Below are 20183 nucleotides of genomic sequence, written 5' to 3'. Positions count from 1 at the left end.
GCGGCACCACGTGCTTTGCCCGTAGGTGACCGCTGGTAGAGAGAGAAGTTACACGGGTTTATCCGTGGTTGATCATCATTTTACGTAATAAATATTCAAACAGGGTTTTTATGCCGTAAGGCTTTTCCCTGATGAGCCAATAACAGCTTAGCATTTTCATTGGCTCAACCACGTGTTTTATTTGTTTTAATTACCCTTTCACCTTCCTTACAATTAGCTGAATCCAATCGCCGGAGGACTCCACGTAGGAGGAATTTTTGGCACAAACAATAATCAAACGGAAATTATTACTACGCCTTGGACTTTAATGGGACCTACAATCAGGCTATCTGTAAGGGACTGTCCATTCATTGATAAGGGAGTATATTTATGCAGACAGATAACGACGGCCGAAACAGGGTCGGTCGTTGTGTATGTGGATTCGTTGTCGATGCTTATTTACAAGTTGTCTGGAGATTCGACATTAATATCGAGTAACTACCTAATAAAGGTTAGACATGGTGGCAACGAAACGATGATCAAAGGAACACACCTGATACGAGAGAGTAACCTACAAATTCAAGGATACAAATCCGACGAGGATCTGGGGGAAATAGAGCAAGTCAGTCTTTTACAACCTCATAATCAAGAACCACCAACTGAATTTTGAACTGCCAAAAACCTTAGTCATACCAACAATAACTACACCAAAATTCACAACTCCTAATAAATCATTCGGACTAGAATTTCATACATCAATAACCTCAATCGCATTAGTTCTATTACTGATATCCGTTATGCTTATTTACTTATTGTATAAATGCACGAATAGGAGGAGACAACATACGAAACAACATACCCCAGATGTCAAGGACGAGGACGTCCTTGAACTTCGGCAGGAAGGAGAGGAGTTATATGATTCGGTCTCTAGGCATCTGGTTGCCGAGCGGCCAACGTCCTTATCATCATAGGTAGACTAAACATCCTCGATGCCCGGGCAAGGCGGCTTGAGATAAAGGGCCGTGCAATTGGAGTGCGATAGGGGGCACAAGGAAAGTGCTTACCATCACTTCTCTCGTACCGGCGACGAATCACTCTCTGTCGGGCATTCAATCTGTAACGACGTATTAATCAGTAAAAGCATTTTAACCAACTTCTTTTAGTTTGATTATTTACTCACTTACCTGAACAAAATAAATCATTCGTTATTACTTACGTGTGTGAATTCATACCTCGTACACTGTAACATAATTCGCGCGTTACTTATGTTAGTATTAAATAAAATAATTGTGTTAGTCACCGGTAACAGGTGACATGGAACTTGACGTGTTAAAAATTAAATTCAAATTTGTAAATTGAACCAATCGAATTTAAAAAAAAAAATTTATTATAATTAGACAAAAAAGAAAGAAAAAAAAAAAAATAAAATAAAAGCTCACAAAATTATAAATTTAATTACGCTCACTATATATACGATATTACGTACTCTATACCACCGTTCCAAAATACTCTAAAAATATTCGATGAAAAACCGTTACTGAAATGAACTGCAAAAAAAGTGACAATTTTTTCCAGGGAATACAATAATACTGTATCATTGAGAATAGAGATATAAAAAAGATCTCTTCAGTCTTTATATAATACAGTACTCATATACACACGTATACTCGGACTGTAGGTAAGATTTCGCTGTTTGTCGGGATGTTACTAGTGGAAAGCATATCTGCCGTATAAAATAGCCTTCTAATACTGTAATAAAAAACGTATAATAACGTATTAACGTGTTTTAGATTTGTAAAAGTACATTTAAAATTTTATTTTTCTTGGCACTTCCTATAATGACTGCCATAACCTCAAAACCGTCACAATTGTCTGCCATTATTTTTTTTATAGTAATATTTTATAATTTTATGCGTTTTTCTCGAAACTAAGTTTATCAATTCAGTGACTACTATAATTCAATAACCACTTGATGGATTTTGAGGAAATTTCTACTACTTATTAATAGAACTAAAAACTAATCTAGCACTAGAAGGATTTTTGAATATGTGGAAAATTTCGATTTTTTAATAATTTTTTTTAACGAAACATTTTCATGATTTTTCTGTTGAAAATTGAAAAAAATGTAAAAAGCCGTTATTTTGTTAATTTACAAAATAAATAAAAAAGCTTTGATGAAGAAAAATATTGTTTATTAAACTAATGATTTATATTTTTTTTGTTTTCTTTTGGATGATCCGGTAAGATGTTCTGATGATCACCGCAAAGCATTACTTACGAAACGGGGTCTAACAAAGATGACGATATTTTTATAAATAATTAATTTTTTTTTTTTAAATTTAGTCGAAGTCAAGTTGAAACATAGTATAAAAACTCTGTGTAATCAGTTTTATAAAACAAACTTAATGATTATAAAAAAGAAATTATTCAAAATTCTTCTTTATTTAAACATCTTGCTGCATCTCCCACTTAAGCGGGCTGCAACAGGACTGTATGTTTTACAAATAGGGCAATCATAGATATTCATGAATGTTCATAAATTTTATAAAAATGCATCGAATGTATCATTACCACATGGTGCTCGGTAATTTCTTCTAAAAGCTGCGATTATTAGTCGATTATCACTCATTACACGGTAGTACGAACGTATTGCCTATCGCCAGGCGCTGAATAATGTAGAACACACCGTATATAATTATATTTTTATTATCTTATTATAATATCGGTAATATAATTTTAGTATCAGAATATTCCCAAATACCGCACATAATTTCTTTTATGCTTGCGATGTATTCTGTCCTTTTAGGAAATAATACAATAATAAATATCTGAAGTGTACGTCTCGTCTTTCCATTTTTAAATTAAGATAAACACAAAACCAAAGAATTCATTGATATAATTTCTTTTACTAAATTAAAGGTAAATGTCCAAACAATAAGAAAAAACTATAGGTTAGGGGCTTTGAACACGCTAACGTTAACGAAGAAAATTTTTCATAACGCCCGGACGTCAAAGCGTTAAAATACATTTTAAATTTTATTTTTCTTGGCACTTCCTATAATGACTGCCATAAACTCAAAACCGTCACAATATTGTTTGCCATTATTTTTTTTATAGTAATAATAGTAAATAATAAAATATCCAGATGACAGTCTTGTTAAAATGCTTTTAAAGTTGGTCTAAATTTTGTAACTGTGCTATCCGGGTAACGCTGTATGGACCGCCGTCGAGATTAGTTAATTTCCGCCAAATATAGTAGGTATGAGAGATTGACTGAACGAAATTTGGATTTTGGTAATTACATGCAATTTGCTGGCCACTGGCTCTTGGATTATTGCGTTTCTATGTAACAAAAATTTTCTAATGATTTTCTATTGAATCATTATCAGACAAGATAGACGTGCAATAAAATACGAAATAAAAATATAATAAATCGTAGGAGAAAAACACGTGCACAATTGGATCGGCTATTTTTTAGAAGAAAGGTTAAAATGGGTAAAAATAGCTTTTTCTTAAAATCTAGGCATTTAATCGAAAGAAGTTTCAATCAAAAGTTGTAGAGAATTGAAAAAAAAAAAAAAATGTTTGGTTTATCTTCGTATTTACAAAAATAAGCGAGAAAAAGATGGTAAAAGATAATTGTAAAAGTGAAAGGCGAGCCCCGCCTAACCAACGGTTTTACATGTGAGCGGGCTAGTGTGCGTGCGAGCGTCCGTGTGTCTAATCCACAAACGAAGCATTTTCGACAATCTCCGGGTCTCTCGCCTTTGAATGCGAGTGCGAGTGAGAGAAGAAACCGATATTTCCTCCTTTCTATTCGTTAAGGCGATAGAGAGAATTTTTTTTTCAAGGCCATCAACTGTTCAGCGTTCTGTATCCAAGCCGAGTTGGACAAGAAACCGATATTTCTCGTTCTATTTTTTCATTCGGTAGGAAGCATTTTCGTTTTGGTCATCGGGTGTGTCGGGCGTTCTGTATATCTATATATATCGGCGTATAAGCGCGGAGTTTTTAAATCGAATCTTGATGCTTATGACACGCCGTTTTTTTATTTATTGTCGAAAAGAGTGAACCTTGAACAAAAGAAAAACAATAATTCATTTTAACAGAAACTATTATAATTTAGTAGAGAGTAAAAATAATGAATTAATTTTGAGTCTGGACACATCAAATTTATTGGTATAATTAATTGATATAAATTTTTTGTTTCACAAAAATTTATTTCTGTGTCAATTGAATACGTATTCTTTTTAAGACGAAATTTAAAGTTTAAATATTTTTCCTATTAAATTATGTATTTTATAAAATTTTAAATTACTTACTGATTTTTTGTCTCGTAGAAATTTATTTGTGTATCAAATTGAATACTTATTTGAAAAAGAATATATACAGTATACTGTCGATTTGGAAGCATCTTCGTTATTTCTAAGCAACAGGTATGCCGTATAAGTATTTGAGAATGTTTCTAAACTGTTGATACCCTTTCGTATCAAGTATCACAAGACACATCTTGACAAGGATAAGATTAGAACTAGTAAACAGTTATTTTGAGTCTTAGACAATGTTTTGTAAATTATCATACAAAAAAACTACAGACATTAAAATTACAAAATTATATTCTTAATGGTAGAAATACAAATAAACTATCAAAATATAACAATTTTTATAAGATAATTTATGTAGAAGATAATTTTATTTTACTTATAATGTGCCTGACACATGCGCGAAAATCGCGTCGACCTGCTAATCACCCGGCCGAAAATGTCGCCGACCGCAAAAGATAAAACTCTTTTTTTTTGCACTCTTTACTCTGATACTACTCTTACTACACATACACACTTTCTCCTATACATTTATATTCGCCTTTATCTTACATCACTTATTTCTTCATCTACGCAAAACATACGTACACACGCATACACACATACTCTCTCATTCCTTCATATCATAACAACGGAGGACAACGTTTCTTGTGGCTTTACCTATCAGAAAAATCTTTATCTAATCTAGAAATAGCTCTGTCGATTTGGAAGCATCTTCGTCTTATTCTAGAAATATCTATTTATAGTCTTTTCTTTCTTGCGTATTTCACCTTAAACTAATTTTTCGGTTGAAATCCCCACTTCGCATCATCGCCAATAGCAACGGATTTCATAATCAATGTACGCTACAAGGATTTTCTCTTTTACTTTCTTAGATTCCCACAATATCTTACTAGATCATCCAAAAAAAAATAACATATAAATTATTAGTTTAATAATAAATCTAGTTGTTTATCAAAGCTTTTTTATTTTTTTGAAAATGAACAAAATGACGGCTCTTGGCTTTTTTTTCCTATTTTCGACAGAAAAATTATGAGTCTATTGTAAAAATAAATTGAAGTTTTTTACGTAAATAAAAATCCTTCGATGAAGCACTAGTATTTAGTGCTTTTAATAAACATTCCAAATTTCATCAAAATCCATCGAGTGGTTATTGAATTATAGTGGTCACCGACTGGACAAACATTGTTTCGAGAAAAACGCATTTAAGGATTTTTTATTTGGATACTGTATTATATTTTCGTAACATTTTGAGCTCAATGGGTGAAGCTAAGCTTTTTTTATATATTTTGATCCACTGAATCCGAATATCACAATTTTTCAAAAAATTATAGTTTTTCGGGATGAATTATTCTTTTTTTTTTATATTTTTGGCAACTTCAAAACGAAAGTATTCTATACAAAATCTTGCTAAAGCTCATAGTTTCTGAGCTATACATTTTTGAAAATTTTTAAAAGAATTTTCCAATCTTACACTTAATTTATGTACTTGTAGAAATACTAATTAAATAATTACTTACATTATTATATATTAGGTGTACAAATAAGTTTTCGCAGTTTTTTGTCAAAAAAATAATATTTATTGTGAAAGAACGGTAGTTTAAATTTAATCGAAGTATTGTCCATCATTAGCAAGTACTTTTTCCCATTTTTCAGGCAGCGTTCGGATTCCATGTCTGAAGAACTCCTTATCTTTTGAGGCTATCTACGAATCAACCCAATTTTTGGTATCTTCATATAATGTGAATCGCTTCTCCGACAGAGCATGTGCCATTGACCAGAATAGATGATAGTCGGACGGCGCAATGTTTGGTGAATACAACGGGTGGGGTAGTACTTCCTAATCAAGTGTTTTCAAATAATTTTTCACCGGAACCGTTACATGCGGACGAGCATTATCATGTAGAAGAATAATTTTTTCGTGTCTGGAGTAGTATTGAGGGCGTTTTTCCTTCAGAGTTCAGCTCAATCTCATTAATTGTGTTCGGTAGAAAGTTCCAGTGATTGTTTCGCTTGGATTAAGCAACTTGTAATATACCACACCCCAGCTGATCCCACCAAATACACAGCATGAGTTTTTTTCCATGAATATTCGGTTTTGCTGTGGATGTTGACGCGTGAGGTAGTCCCCATGATTTTCTTCTTTTTGGATTATCATAATGTATCCACCTTTCATCACCAGTGACGATTCGATGTAAAAAACTTTTTTTTTGTGCCTAGCAAGCAGCATTTCACTCATGCATAATCGGCATTAAACATCTCTCCGCTTTAATTCGTATGGAACCCAATTACCTTGTTTATGAATCATTCCTAACGATTTTAAACGATGTGAGACTGCTTGCTTGGTGACTTCTAAAGTAAGTGCAAGTTCCTTTTGTGTTTGAGACGAATCTTCCTACAATAATTCCACTATTTCTAAATCCTTGTAAATTTGTGGCCTTCCACTGCGATCTTTGTCTTTTACGTCGAAATCACCGTTTTTAAACTTTTGAAACCACTCATAAATTGTTCTCTCACTAAAAACAGCCTTATTATATGCTTCTACGAGCAATCGATGCGCCTCAGCTGCAGATTTTTTTAAATTAAAGAAGTAAATTAAAAGTTCCCGCAAATGACGCTTATTTGGCTCAAATTTAGACATTTTTGGATAAAAAAAATATATGATGCTAATAAGAAGTTAATAATATGATATAGTTATGTTGCTCTTGAATGATTAACCTAATTTTCAAGCCGGTTATCATCTGCGAATTCTAACGTAAGCCTTGTGCAATGCCATTTTTTAAAAACTGCGAAAACTTATTTGTACACCTAATATATATATAGCCTTGTACCACCGTCCTTTTTCTTTACTAGTACAACCGGACTCGCGTACTCAGATAACGATGGTTGAATAATACCGCTAGATAACCAATCACTGATGTGATTCTCTACCTCCTGCCTTTCCGACGGAGGTAAACGTCTTGGCCGCTGATAAACTGGCTCTTCGTCTTTTAGCATCAAACTCATTTTAACACCAACATCGCGCACTTTCACCGGATTATAATTACTAATCAAGTCTACTACCAATTTTTTATGCTCACTCGACGGAATGTACGACAGATCTAACTCATTCGTATCATATACACAGTCTATCTTTAAGATTTCGACTACTTCCTCGCTGTTCTCCCCGCTTCCCGACGGTTTGCTAATTGCAATTTTTCCCTCTCTAATATTAATATCCACCGTATCCAAGAAATCAGTTCCTATCAAAACAGCATGCTGCATCAATGTATCGGGTACCACGGAAATTTCAATGGTATATTGATTACCATCAACCTCAATACCCGCAAAGAATTCCCCTAACGTTTTATTGTCCTCCGAGCCTATTCCACGAAATCTGATCTCATTCGGTTTCAATCTAGGCGATCCTATTTGTATGTATTGTGCGGCTCTCATTAGAGATATATCGCTTCCGGTAGCGATTATCGCGTCGATTTTCTGACCATTTATTACTACTTCTTTGTAATACTTACCACGCACCGATCGCAAGATATTACATGAATCTTTGTTAGTAATACGGTTTCTAGGGCAATTAACCGCGATATGACCAAATTCTCTACATTCGAAGCACTTCGTACCTCTACTCTTATATGGACATTCCTCGCTAAAATGACCCATCGCACCGCAATTTTTGCACTTCAAACGGTTATCTGATACGCTATTTATCTTTCTTCTAACGCTAGCGTCTATGTTGCTTTGACGTGTCGTCGAGTTATCCATCTTCGCCTGTTGCGGGCGTCCTTGTAGCGATATATGCTCGAACGCGCTCAGAAGGGATTCCTTCCTTTTATGACCATGCACCCTTGCTTGATCTCGTAGCGATCGATCTGGTATCCCAGCGATGACGAATTCGATCATTTCTTCCTCGTCGATCTCTATCCGGTTCGCTAATATGATCTTCTCATGGAAGTAATCGCTAAAAGACTCGTCACGCTTCCAAACACGTTCCTGGAACCTCGTTCGTAAGGTCATCTTGCTGATTCGCTGATGGAACATTTTTCGCAACTCAACTAAAAGTTCATCCACTGTGAGATGCAGGTATTCTCTCCGCGATCTAAACCACTCTAACGCTCGCCCCTTTAAACGCTGTACGATCATCACTTTCGCCTGGTCTTCGGTCAAATGATACATGTCACGCAGGTAGTTTACGTGGTCTTCCCATATTGTAAACTCATCTGCCTCCCCTTCAAAGTATCCAATCAATTCAGTAACAGCTTTTAAAGATAATTTATTTATCTCCGTTTGCGCAGGTGGCCGGTTCGCCTTTTCCAACTCGTACGACTGACCAATAGCAGGACTTTGTGTCCTTCGCAGGATCTCTATTTCCTTCCACGCTAGTTCTACTTCTCGTTCCGCTATCTCTTTCTCTTTTCGAAAGATTTCCATCTCTCGTCTTAAAAGCGCAAGCTCATCTATACTCTCACTCACCGCGGCTACGGTTGTGTTCCGCGTTTCTTCGACATCCCTCCTCGCAATACTGTCTCCTATTACCCAATTTCCCGATGGATCAGCTTCCATAAGGCGAGCTATCAACTCGCTTTTAACACCTGTCGTGGCAAGTCCCAAAGCTGCCAACTTCTCCTTCAATTCCGATACCAAAAATTCCGAAGGCGCTTTACGTACGTCGCTCATGATTTTTTCTTCTTCTTCAACGCTAATTCTTCACTATCGCAAAGGTTCACACCAATTCACTATCGCACAAGTTCACATCAATTCACTATCGCAAAACTTCACATAATTTCGCTATCGCAATATTCGTTGTTGTTTTTCCGCAATCCTACTCTTCGCACGCTGTAGCTCTTCAATCCCGGCTGAGCCCCCAATTTTGTAGGATTTTTAATGGGAAAAACAGTTTTATTACAATTTCTAATGGTTATTACAAAACGCAGATCCTCTCTCTTAAAACGCTCAACACTCACTACTCTTTGTCGCTCGTGCATTCATTCTCGCATTCACACCGTCCTTTATTTCGTCCGTTGTATCAGGTTACTTAAAATCTAACCGATACCTATCGCCTTATGCTAACAAACCAGCGTCTTTGTCGGCAGACCCAAAAAATAAGACGGCGACGCTTACCGTCTCCTACATTAATAAGAATAAAAAAAATATTATTTCTGTTACATAAAATTTATAATCTTATAGTCCAGTCAACGGAGGCCGTTTTTCTGTATCTCAGGAAAGAAGGTGAAAACTTGATATAAGGGTAAATAGACGTCGCTAAATCGAATGGTGCTAATTTTTTTGAGGTGAAAGGTGCTGTTTTTGAGAAAAATGGTAAAAAAGGATAAAAATTGGTATAAAATGGCTTTATCTTAGAATCTAGGCATTTAATCGAAAAAAGTTTCAAACAAAAGTTGTAGAGAATTAAAATATACATAAAAAATGTTCTATGAGTTATCTTCGTATTTTTAAAAATAAGCGAATAAAATTGGATTGAAGATGGGAAAATAATTGTAAGAGTGGGGAAGCAAGTCCCGCCTCTCAGTCGGCTTTTACACGCGAGCGGGCTAGTGTGCGTGCGAGCGTCCGTGTGCACTAAACACAAACGAAGGATCTTCGGCAATCTTCGGGACTCTCGGTCTTCAATGAAAGTGCGAGTGAGAGAACAAACCAATATTTCTCTCTTTTATTTATCATGCGATAACGAGTATTATTGTCCTTGGATCGATTGTTGAGCGTTCTGATATTTCTCTTTTTATATTTTTTCTTTCGGTAGCAAGAATTTTACGTCTTGGCCATCGAGCGTCGAGCGTTTTGTATACGAGTGCGAGTGAGAAAGAAAACCGATATTTCTCTCTTTCTATTTTTTCACTCGGTAGCCAGAATTTTACGTCTTGGCCATCGTGCGTCGAGCGTTTTGTATATCTATATATATCGGCGTATAAGCGCGGCATTTTTAAATCGAATCTTGATGCTTATGGCACGCCGTTTCTTTATTTATTGTCAAAAATAATGAACCTTGAGTAAAAAAAAAATAATTCATTTTAACAGAAACTATTATTATTTAGTTGAGAGTAAAAATAATGAATTAATTTTGTGTCTCGCCATAAAATTAATTAGAATAATTAATTGATATAAATTCTTTGCCTCACAAAAATTTATTTGTATATCAAATTGAATACGTATTCTCTTTAAGACGAAATTTAAAATTTAAATATTTTTCCTATTAAATTATGTATTTTATAAAATTTTAAATTACTGACTTTTTGTCTCGTAAAAATTTATTAGTTTATCAAATTAAATACATATTTGAAAAAAAGAATTTTATATCCACACATAAAATTAATTCAAGATATATATGAAAGGATATTCTAAAAACGTGGAATTTATTTTTTGTCTATACATAATTTTAATTCATTTTTATTATGTTATAAGAAAATAGTAATGCATTCTGATTCATCTTCGAAGTCTTAAGAATTGTACGAAATAAATTGAGATATTATCAAGTGGTGCGTTAGCGTAAGTAGTAACGTCTTCGCTTCTCGCGCTGGTTATTTAACGTTCGATTCTTTGTGGGGGAATTATTTTTTTATAAGTTTTTCTATCCTTAACAAGGAGACGGTCAGTGAGTCCCACCTCAGATTTTTTTCAAATTTTGCACTAAGGATATAAAATTTATTAAGAAATCAACATTATTATGCGAGTAATAAAGTTACTAATTATAAATTAAATAATATCCAATTAATAACAAAATTAATTTTGAACGTGCCGAAACGAGACATTTTTTAGGATGATATTTACAGGATGAATTTGTAATTTAAGTAAAAATTTCCTTTAATTTTAAACGCCGATAAGCGCGGCATTTTAAATCGAATCTTGATGCTTATGGCACGCCGTTTCTTTATTTATTGTCAAAAATAATGAACCTTGAGTAAAAAAAAAATAATTCATTTTAACAGAAACTATTATTATTTAGTTGAGAGTAAAAATAATGAATTAATTTTGTGTCTCGCCATAAAATTAATTAGAATAATTAATTGATATAAATTCTTTGCCTCACAAAAATTTATTTGTATATCAAATTGAATACGTATTCTCTTTAAACGAAATTTAAAATTTAAATATTTTTCCTATTAAATTATGTATTTTATAAAATTTTAAATTACTGACTTTTTGTCTCGTAAAAATTTATTAGTTTATCAAATTAAATACATATTTGAAAAAAAGAATTTTATATCCACACATAAAATTAATTCAAGATATAATGAAAGGATATTCTAAAAACGTGGAATTTATTTTTTGTCTATACATAATTTTAATTCATTTTTATTATGTTATAAGAAAACAGTAATGCATTCTGATTCCTCTTCGAAGTCTTAAGAATTGTACGAAAAAATTGAGTAATTATCAAGTGGTGCGTTAGCCTAAGTAGTAACGTCTTCGCTTCTCGCGCTGGGTATTAACGTTCGATTCTTCGTGGGGGAATTATTTTTTATAAGTTTTTCTATCCTTAGGTTATATAAATTGTTTTTACATTTCCTAATTTCTAATTATATATAGAAAAAAATTAAAATTATTACAAAAAAATTGAAAGCAATAAATTTTTTTACATCTTGCACAAATAAAGGAAGATTTATTACTTAAATTACAAATTCATCCTGTAAATATCATCCTAAAAAATGTCTCGTTTCGGCACGTTCAAAAATTAATTTTTGTTATTATTGGATATTATTTAATTTATAATTAGTAACTTTATTACTCGCATAATAATGTTGATTTCTTAATAAATTTATATCCTTAGTGCAAAATTTGAAAAAAATCTGAGGTGGGACTCACTGACCGTCTCCTTGTTAAGGATAGAAAAACTTATAAAAAAAATAATTCCCCCACAAGAATCGAACGTTAAATAACCAGCGCGAGAAGCGAAGACGTTACTACTTACGCTAACGCACCACTTGATAATATCTCAATTTATTTCGTACAATTCTTAAGACTTCGAAGATGAATCAGAATGCATTACTATTTTCTTATAACATAATAAAAATGAATTAAAATTATGTATAGACAAAAAATAAATTCCACGTTTTTAGAATATCCTTTCATATATATCTTGAATTAATTTATGTGTGGATATAAATTCTTTTTTTCAAATATGTATTTAATTTGATAAACTAATAAATTTTTACGAGACAAAAAGTCAGTAATTTAAAATTTTATAAAATACATAATTTAATAGGAAAAATATTTAAATTTTAAATTTCGTTTAAAGAGAATACGTATTCAATTTGATATACAAATAAATTTTTGTGAGGCAAAGAATTTATATCAATTAATTATTCTAATTAATTTTATGGCGAGACACAAAATTAATTCATTATTTTTACTCTCAACTAAATAATAATAGTTTCTGTTAAAATGAATTATTTTTTTTTTACTCAAGGTTCATTATTTTTGACAATAAATAAAGAAACGGCGTGCCATAAGCATCAAGATTCGATTTAAAAATGCCGCGCTTATACGCCGATATATATAGATATACAAAACGCTCGACGCACGATGGCCAAGACGTAAAATTCTGGCTACCGAGTGAAAAAATAGAAAGAGAGAAATATCGGTTTTCTTTCTCACTCGCACTCGTATACAAAACGCTCGACGCTCGATGGCCAAGACGTAAAATTCTTGCTACCGAAAGAAAAAATATAAAAGAGAAATATCAGAACGCTCAACAATCGATGGCCAAGGACAATAATACTCGTTATCGCATGATAAATAAAAAGAGAGAAATATTGGTTTGTTCTCTCACTCGCACTTTCATTGAAGACCGAGAGTCCCGAAGATTGCCGAAGATCCTTCGTTTGTGTTTAGTGCACACGGACGCTCGCACGCACACTAGCCCGCTCGCGTGTAAAAGCCGACTGAGAGGCGGGACTTGCTTCCCCACTCTTACAATTATTTTCCCATCTTCAATCCAATTTTATTCGCTTATTTTTAAAAATACGAAGATAACTCATAGAACATTTTTTATGTATATTTTAATTCTCTACAACTTTTGTTTGAAACTTTTTTCGATTAAATGCCTAGATTCTAAGATAAAGCCATTTTATACCAATTTTTATCCTTTTTTACCATTTTTCTCAAAAACTGCACCTTTCACCTCAAAAAAATTAGCACCATTCGATTTAGCGACGTCTATTTACCCTTATATCAAGTTTTCACCTTCTTTCCTGAGATACAGGAAAACGGCCCCCGTTGACTGGACTATTATACGAGGTATATTTATTGCGATTTGATTAGCTACTCCGTTAACTATGATTAATTAATCGATTAATTTTCTTACAGCTCAACAGGTTATTTTATATTGTTTTTTATGGTTTACTGTCTAAACTTACTGGCATTATTCATTTTTATACTCAATAATTGAGTTAAAGATAAATTGATTCCATTTCACAATTTTTTTACAGATATACAGAATAATTTATAGAGATTTTTTCATGCTATTGTTATTTTTTCTTGACTTTGTGATATCATAACCAATTATTCCATTTTCTTCAGTTTTTAATTTTTTATTTACTTCGTCGACTTATATATTTATTTATTTTTTTCCTAAGTTAAAGATACAACTATATATATTTGAAAAATCAGATCCATCGAATCGACGCACTCTCTAGGGGCAATAGAAATCATCCTTTCTTACTGCATACACGTAGACACATTTATAACACTGCGATCGTTCTCTTTGATTAGCTTCGTTATTGAGAGTAAGAATAAAGAAAGACAATCTAAATGTACGATGAAGCGTGTAATTAATCCTCTGCACTCGGCGCCGTTTCAAAACGTACCTACCGGCAATTCGACGCTATTCTTAAGTCATCATATTATATAGCATAACTTTTGAAATAAGTAAGGTATCGTGACGATGTTTGATTTATCTAAATTTGTTCACATCGATGAACATATATTTGCAAACAAATCAGAATTTATTTCTTATTATTTTATACAGTTATATGCTAGACTTACGTTGTCACGCACTGACAGCCGAGTGCAAAGGGTAAAATTGAAAAAATACGATTAATGATATAATACGTCGAATTATTCGCCTAGGTCGAGCAATCAAAGATCTTCGACACGGAAATATCGATGATGGAGAACCTGTTGAGGAAAATGAACGATCTAGTTGGACCAGCTCATATTCTCAGTCCACAGGTCTTCTATACTAAGAAAGAATATCCGGGGTTTCTAGTGATAGAGGATCTAGATCCACTTGGATTTCGCATGGCTGCCCGTCGAGCTGGTCTTGACCTTCCTCACTCCTTGTGTGCGATGCGAGCATTGGCTAGATTTCATGCGAGTAGTTTGGCCATATGCGAAAAGGTAAGAATCTATTTTATCGAAAAAAGGGATTTTCACCTACAGGAGACATTACGGTTGTACACAAACGAATTTTTACTAGCTTTAGTATATTAGTAGTACACCTTTTAGGTATTATCGTGGTAATATATTTCGGTGAACTGGACAGCCAATTGTGAGAAAAAAGCTTCCAAAATTTGCTTTTTTTATACTCGTGCTTATCTTCTTGTAAATTCAATTTTTTATCAATTGGCGTAATAGCGTAGGTAGTAGCGTTTTCGGCTGTCGATCCGATGGGTTTATGTCCGATTCTTCTAGGGGGAATCTTTATTTTATAAGTTATTTAAATATATAAGTTTAAAAAAATTTTTTAACATTTATTAATTTTTAATTATATACAGGAAAGAGAATGAAAATTATCACTAAAAAATTGGAAATATAATAATAAATTTTTAAAAATCTTGCGCAAATAATAAGAAACGATTATTTGGTTGAATTACTGTTATCATTTTATTCTTTAACCAGTAAACATCATATAAAAATATACAATTTTAATAGTAATAAATAACGATTATATATATATATACTTTAATCATTAAAAATTTCATGCAAAAAATTTAATTAATTCAATAAAAATATTTAATAAATATTAATAAATGTGTGTGTGTAAAAAAATTGTTTTAAGCCTATATATCGAAATAACTTAAAAAAAAAAGATTCTCCCAAGAAAAGAATCGGACACTAACCCATCGGATCGGCAGCCGTAAACGCTATTATCTGCGCTATTGCGCTAATTAATAAATAATTAAATTTACAAGAAGATAAGCACATGTATAAAAGAAAGCAAATTTTGAAAGCTTTTTTCTCAAAATTGGCTGGTCAGTTCACCAAAACATTTTATCACGAGAATACCTTAAAGGTACTACTAATATACCAAAGCTCGTAAAAATCCGTTTGTGTACAACCGTATTGTCTCCTTACCAGTAGAAAAAAGCTTCAGGATTATAATGCTTACCATAAGCTGCAAATTTTGTTCCTATGAATAGGAGTGCGAAACTCGCGTAGCTCTAATCAAAATGCATACATGCGAAATGTCTATCTGAAAGAATAAATGAAGTTCAATATCCCTTATAATCCTTTATCGTTGGACGTGTTCCAATGTTAGGCAGGCTTTTTCTTTAGAAAATTTAAAAAGGCTTCTATGCGTGGATATATGTGTAAACGGACATGATGTAACAATAATTATTTCGTAAATCATTTATTTGAAATTAAATATATGTATATCTCAATAATTAGATAATACAATATGTTTTTAGGAACCCGATCACAAAACGCTTTACACCAGAGGATTATACTACGATAAACAAACTTCCGGATTAAGATGCTTCTTCATTCTTGCAACAAAATCGTTAGCCGAACAAGTAAAAAAATGGCCTAATTTTGAGAAGTGAGTTCTATAAATACTTTAGTAAGTTAAAAAAGTTTTCAGTCTAATATATAATAGAAACAATTTTGTTATTGGTCAAATTTACTTAAGTTTTTCCATACATACGGAGGCACTACCAGATGTTAACTTTAGATCGATATAAGACTTGATGGTATATCAATAGTATTCCTTTAAGGTGTTCCCGCATTGAAATTTTAAAACAAGCTGGCTAGCCAATTCCGAGGAAAAAGCCTTCAAGTTTTGGTATGTTTATATACCTGTAATATCATTAAATTATCAAGTTGAACGGTAACGTAGATACTAACGTACTTGCCTATCTCATGAGTGAATTAAAATTCGATTCCTCGTACGGAGATTTTTGGTTTAATAATTATATTACAATTTATAATCTTAAATAAATTCAGAATTACAAATATTATCAAATTAAATAAGAATAATTTTATTTTATCTATAAAATAACTGTTAATCTCAATACGATACTTGAATTACAATTAAAGAATTATATATAAAACTTCAATAGTAATCATTAATAATTGTACACAAAATTTCAAAACTTACGAATGATAAAAAATTATACAAACATTTTTGTATAATAATGAAAGCAATAATGTTATTTATTAGTTATGTATCATTACTGAAATGTTATATACGTAATTATATAACTGTTGAAAAATTAAACTTTAACGATAATTCGAATATTATAATAACTCTTTGACTGCTAAATGCTTTAAGTTGAAATGTTTCGCGTATGCTGAGGACTAAATACTTTTGCGCGCAATGCCGACAGTCGTTATCAGAAAATAAGTAACAAAATATAGCATACCATTCAAAAATGCAAATTTTACCTTTAAATTTCAGATGCAACTAATCCTAGCAACAAAAAATTGACATTACATTATACACCTAAATTTTTCATGCAACTTTTGTTGTATAAACTTTTCTGCTACTATTATACTTTCGGAGCTATCTTGGTGGCAAGAGTTAGTGAATCACCCTGTATATTAGAGATATACGAGAGAAAAAATTTTCAACAATACACATGAGACAGCAGTAAACAGTCAAAGTCTTTTCGCTGAGCGCGCATATGCGTCCATGGGCACTACCGATGGTTTTCGCTGGACGTATATCTGCGCCAGTAGCAGTCAAAGGGTTATTAACACGTTCGTCGCCACGTCACCCAGATCTGGGTAACGGGTATGCTTCCGTGGGGGCCCGTCACCCAAATATGGGTGACGCTCTTCTTATTCAAGTTAATACGACTTTCAGGTGGATTTTTAAACCGAATTTAATGGAATCAGTATTGAAATATAAATATAGGATATACAACATAAAAATACTACAAATATACATATTATACTATACATTTTACTAATTTATATAAGATAACATATTGCATTATACTATCTCGTATGGTGTGCGTTGAAACATTGTAAACATATTTGTGGTGAATTCGGACACTTGGAACAATAGGTCGTAGTTTTTTTTACTAAATATTAGGTCTACCGGAAAGTTCTGTCCGTTTTTAGAATGAAACAAAATGAAACAAAAGGAAAAAAATTTTTTAGAGTGCAACAAAAAGGAGACCTGATAACAAAGTATCAAAAGGAAAATTATCGAAGTATCGAATGAATATCAAAGTATCGAATGGAATATTATGAATGTTATGAATGGAAAACAATACTCGAGTTACGTCCCTGTTATTTCCCGCTTATCGCTCTGTTTATGTTTCGGCGCTCCGACAGTCGAATTTGTTCCTCGGGGAAACTCATTGCAATCGCGCTTGGCGACGAACGTGTTAAACTATTATTTTGTAGATAACATCAAATTATTAGTGTTTAATTTGATAATATTGGTCAATATTGATTTATTTAAAATTATCAATTTTACGAATTATTAAAAAAAACAAATCTCTTCACGAAGAAACGAGTTCTGACCATTTTAATATTATAATTAAATGATTTATACACGAATATAAACACAAGCAAGCGAAACATTAAAAATATTTTTCTCGAAATTAACTAGTCAGCTTGCTTAAATATTTTAATGCGAAAGTACTTTAAAAATATGCTCTACTAATATACCAAGTCTTATACTGATCTAAAATTAACATCTGGTAGTGTCTTTTTGATAATCTAAAAAATTCATGGATAAGAATAGGCTCAAAACTTTTCAACCAACCCTCGTATGTATAAGTTATATGTGTAAATAATTTTATTAAATGTATTCATAGATATGGAGAGAAAATTGACAAAATATCGGATAAAATCTATTATGAGACTAGCAACGCAATAAAACACCGAGATGATGAATTTAATGTTATAAATCATGGTGACTTCTGGGTGAACAATATGATGTTTCGTTATAATGATGAAGGAAAACCGATCGATCATATCTTTGTGAGTATAACGATACGATTTCTATTCGTCGTTTCCCATTTTTCTTTGATCATTGGAAAGATTTTAAAGGTACATCGTTTCTCGAGGGAAAATGTTCAAAGTAAAAACAACCATTGATGAAAGCTTAGTTTTTCATAATTGATTCGACATGTAATAGATAATCGATTAATCTGTTTGTAAGATTTAATAACGAGGGAAAGAAATCTGAAAAGAATTTCTTATAGGACTGCAGGTATACATAAACATGCAGCTTGGTAAATACCGAAAGCCGGAAAGTTAAAACGTTCGAGTTCAATCAGATTTAGCTTATTCTTTATTTCTATGTAGGCTACCTAGTTTGGAAACTCATCAGCCTTTAAATTAAGACCAAAAGGTTTGCCATTTTGCAAAGGAAAAGCTATGCGCTCATATTTTTTTGTTATCCTCTACATCTGAAAAAAAAACAATTCAACAATATCGAAAGATAAGATATTCAGTAAATCATGGTCGTCGTTTTCAAGTCACAAGATAACAAAATCATCTTAAACAAATTATAAGTGACTTTATTTTTCGAAGGAAAAGAAACAAATCCAAATTCTATCGTATGTTTATCGAAAGAGAACATACCCGGAATAGATTTTAGGGTAAATTTTGATCGATGAAATTTATTATTTTTTTCTATATTCACAGGAGAGCGACATCTTTATAGCAAAAGATAAAAATGTTCGGATATGTAACGTCAAAGGTACAACGACTCCTCGTATTGATACGCGTTATGAATAATGAAATAAACTCGATTTTATCGCGTACAGGTGTACCAAGAAAGGACCTGTCCGTACTGATCGCGATTAACACTAGAAAATCCGACGATTGACGTATACCTACTTCTATCAAAAAGCTCAAATATTTGTTTTTTTAAGTTATTAAGTTATTTAAGAAAAGACGTAGCAATTTTTACGTTTTTATATAAATTTATCTATTTTATGAGCGAAAATTAAATATTAACTGAATAAGAATAATAATATAATAACATCAACTTTAAAAAGAATTACGCGTAAAATTCAAAGTCATTCTTTACAAGTTACAATTATTTAAGAGGTAAGATGCAGTCTGAGGCGTGAAAAAAAGGAGAATTTTTAATAATTTTGTTCTTATAATAATTAGATTTGTTTTAAAAAACTGATTACACAGAATTTTTATATTATGTTTCAACTTGACTTGTACAAAATTCCAGAAAAAAATATTAATTATTTATAAAAATATCGCCATCCTTGTTGGACCCCGTTTCGCATGTAGTGCTTTGCAGTGACTGTCAAAATATTGTGGGAAATAAAAGGCCTGGTGTTAATTGATTGTAATTTCTTTAACCTAAAAAAATCAAATTTTATTAACTAACAAATGATCTTAACTTAAATTCATTTTTTTTGCACTTTTTATTCTGATGCTTATCTTTACTCTGACGATTCTCTTTACTCTTTACTCTGATACTTCTCTTACACGCGACTATTCTCTTTACTCTTTACTCTGATATTACTTTCACACGACTAACTAAAATCCGTCTTTTCTGTATCTCGCTGCTTACCGCATATATACACATACACACTTTCTCCTATATATATATATATATTCGCCTTTATCTTACATCACTTATTTCTTCATCTACGCAAAACACACATTCACACGCATACTCTCTCATTCCTTCATATCATAGCAACGGAGGACAACGTTTTTTGT

At 32.2% G+C, this 20183-nt stretch overlaps 2 protein-coding genes across 2 annotated transcripts; one reads left to right on the top strand and one right to left on the bottom strand.

The window, feature by feature from the left end:
• Positions 1–6552: 6552 nt before the first annotated feature.
• LOC122520420 lies at positions 6553–8972 on the bottom strand. The gene is made up of 2 exons (XM_043640505.1): positions 7152–8972; positions 6553–6696 (listed from the first exon to the last, which is right to left on the bottom strand). The coding sequence occupies exons 1-2, from the start codon at positions 8970–8972 to the stop codon at positions 6553–6555; spliced, it is 1965 nt and encodes a 654-aa protein (XP_043496440.1).
• Positions 8973–14369: 5397 nt separating this feature from the next.
• On the top strand, positions 14370–19323 carry LOC122520419. Its single transcript, XM_043640503.1, has 5 exons — positions 14370–14651; positions 15944–16074; positions 18305–18470; positions 19140–19194; positions 19262–19323. The coding sequence occupies exons 1-5, from the start codon at positions 14418–14420 to the stop codon at positions 19321–19323; spliced, it is 648 nt and encodes a 215-aa protein (XP_043496438.1). The 5' UTR covers positions 14370–14417.
• Positions 19324–20183: the final 860 nt, after the last annotated feature.

The sequence above is a fragment of the Polistes fuscatus genome, unplaced genomic scaffold, assembly GCF_010416935.1.
Source record: "Polistes fuscatus isolate 324 unplaced genomic scaffold, CU_Pfus_HIC Scaffold34, whole genome shotgun sequence".
In the NCBI taxonomy this organism is placed as follows: Eukaryota; Metazoa; Arthropoda; class Insecta; order Hymenoptera; family Vespidae; genus Polistes; species Polistes fuscatus.
Note: the sequence above shows the minus strand (reverse complement) of the source record. Positions and strands in the feature narration are given on the sequence as shown.

Bases quoted from the DNA above. Each gene is read 5' to 3' on its own strand.
- LOC122520420 (XM_043640505.1), bottom strand. From the start codon at position 8,972: ATGAGCGACGTACGTAAAGCGCCTTCGGAATTTTTGGTATCGGAATTG. The intron at 6,697-7,151 runs GTAAAGAAAAAG...GAATTATTGTAG, and splicing joins ACGCGAGTCCGGTTGTACTA to GAAGATTCGTCTCAAACACA.
- LOC122520419 (XM_043640503.1), top strand. From the start codon at position 14,418: ATGATGGAGAACCTGTTGAGGAAAATGAACGATCTAGTTGGACCAGCT. The intron at 16,075-18,304 runs GTGAGTTCTATA...ATGTATTCATAG, and splicing joins AAATGGCCTAATTTTGAGAA to ATATGGAGAGAAAATTGACA. The intron at 19,195-19,261 runs GTACAACGACTC...TATCGCGTACAG, and splicing joins TCGGATATGTAACGTCAAAG to GTGTACCAAGAAAGGACCTG.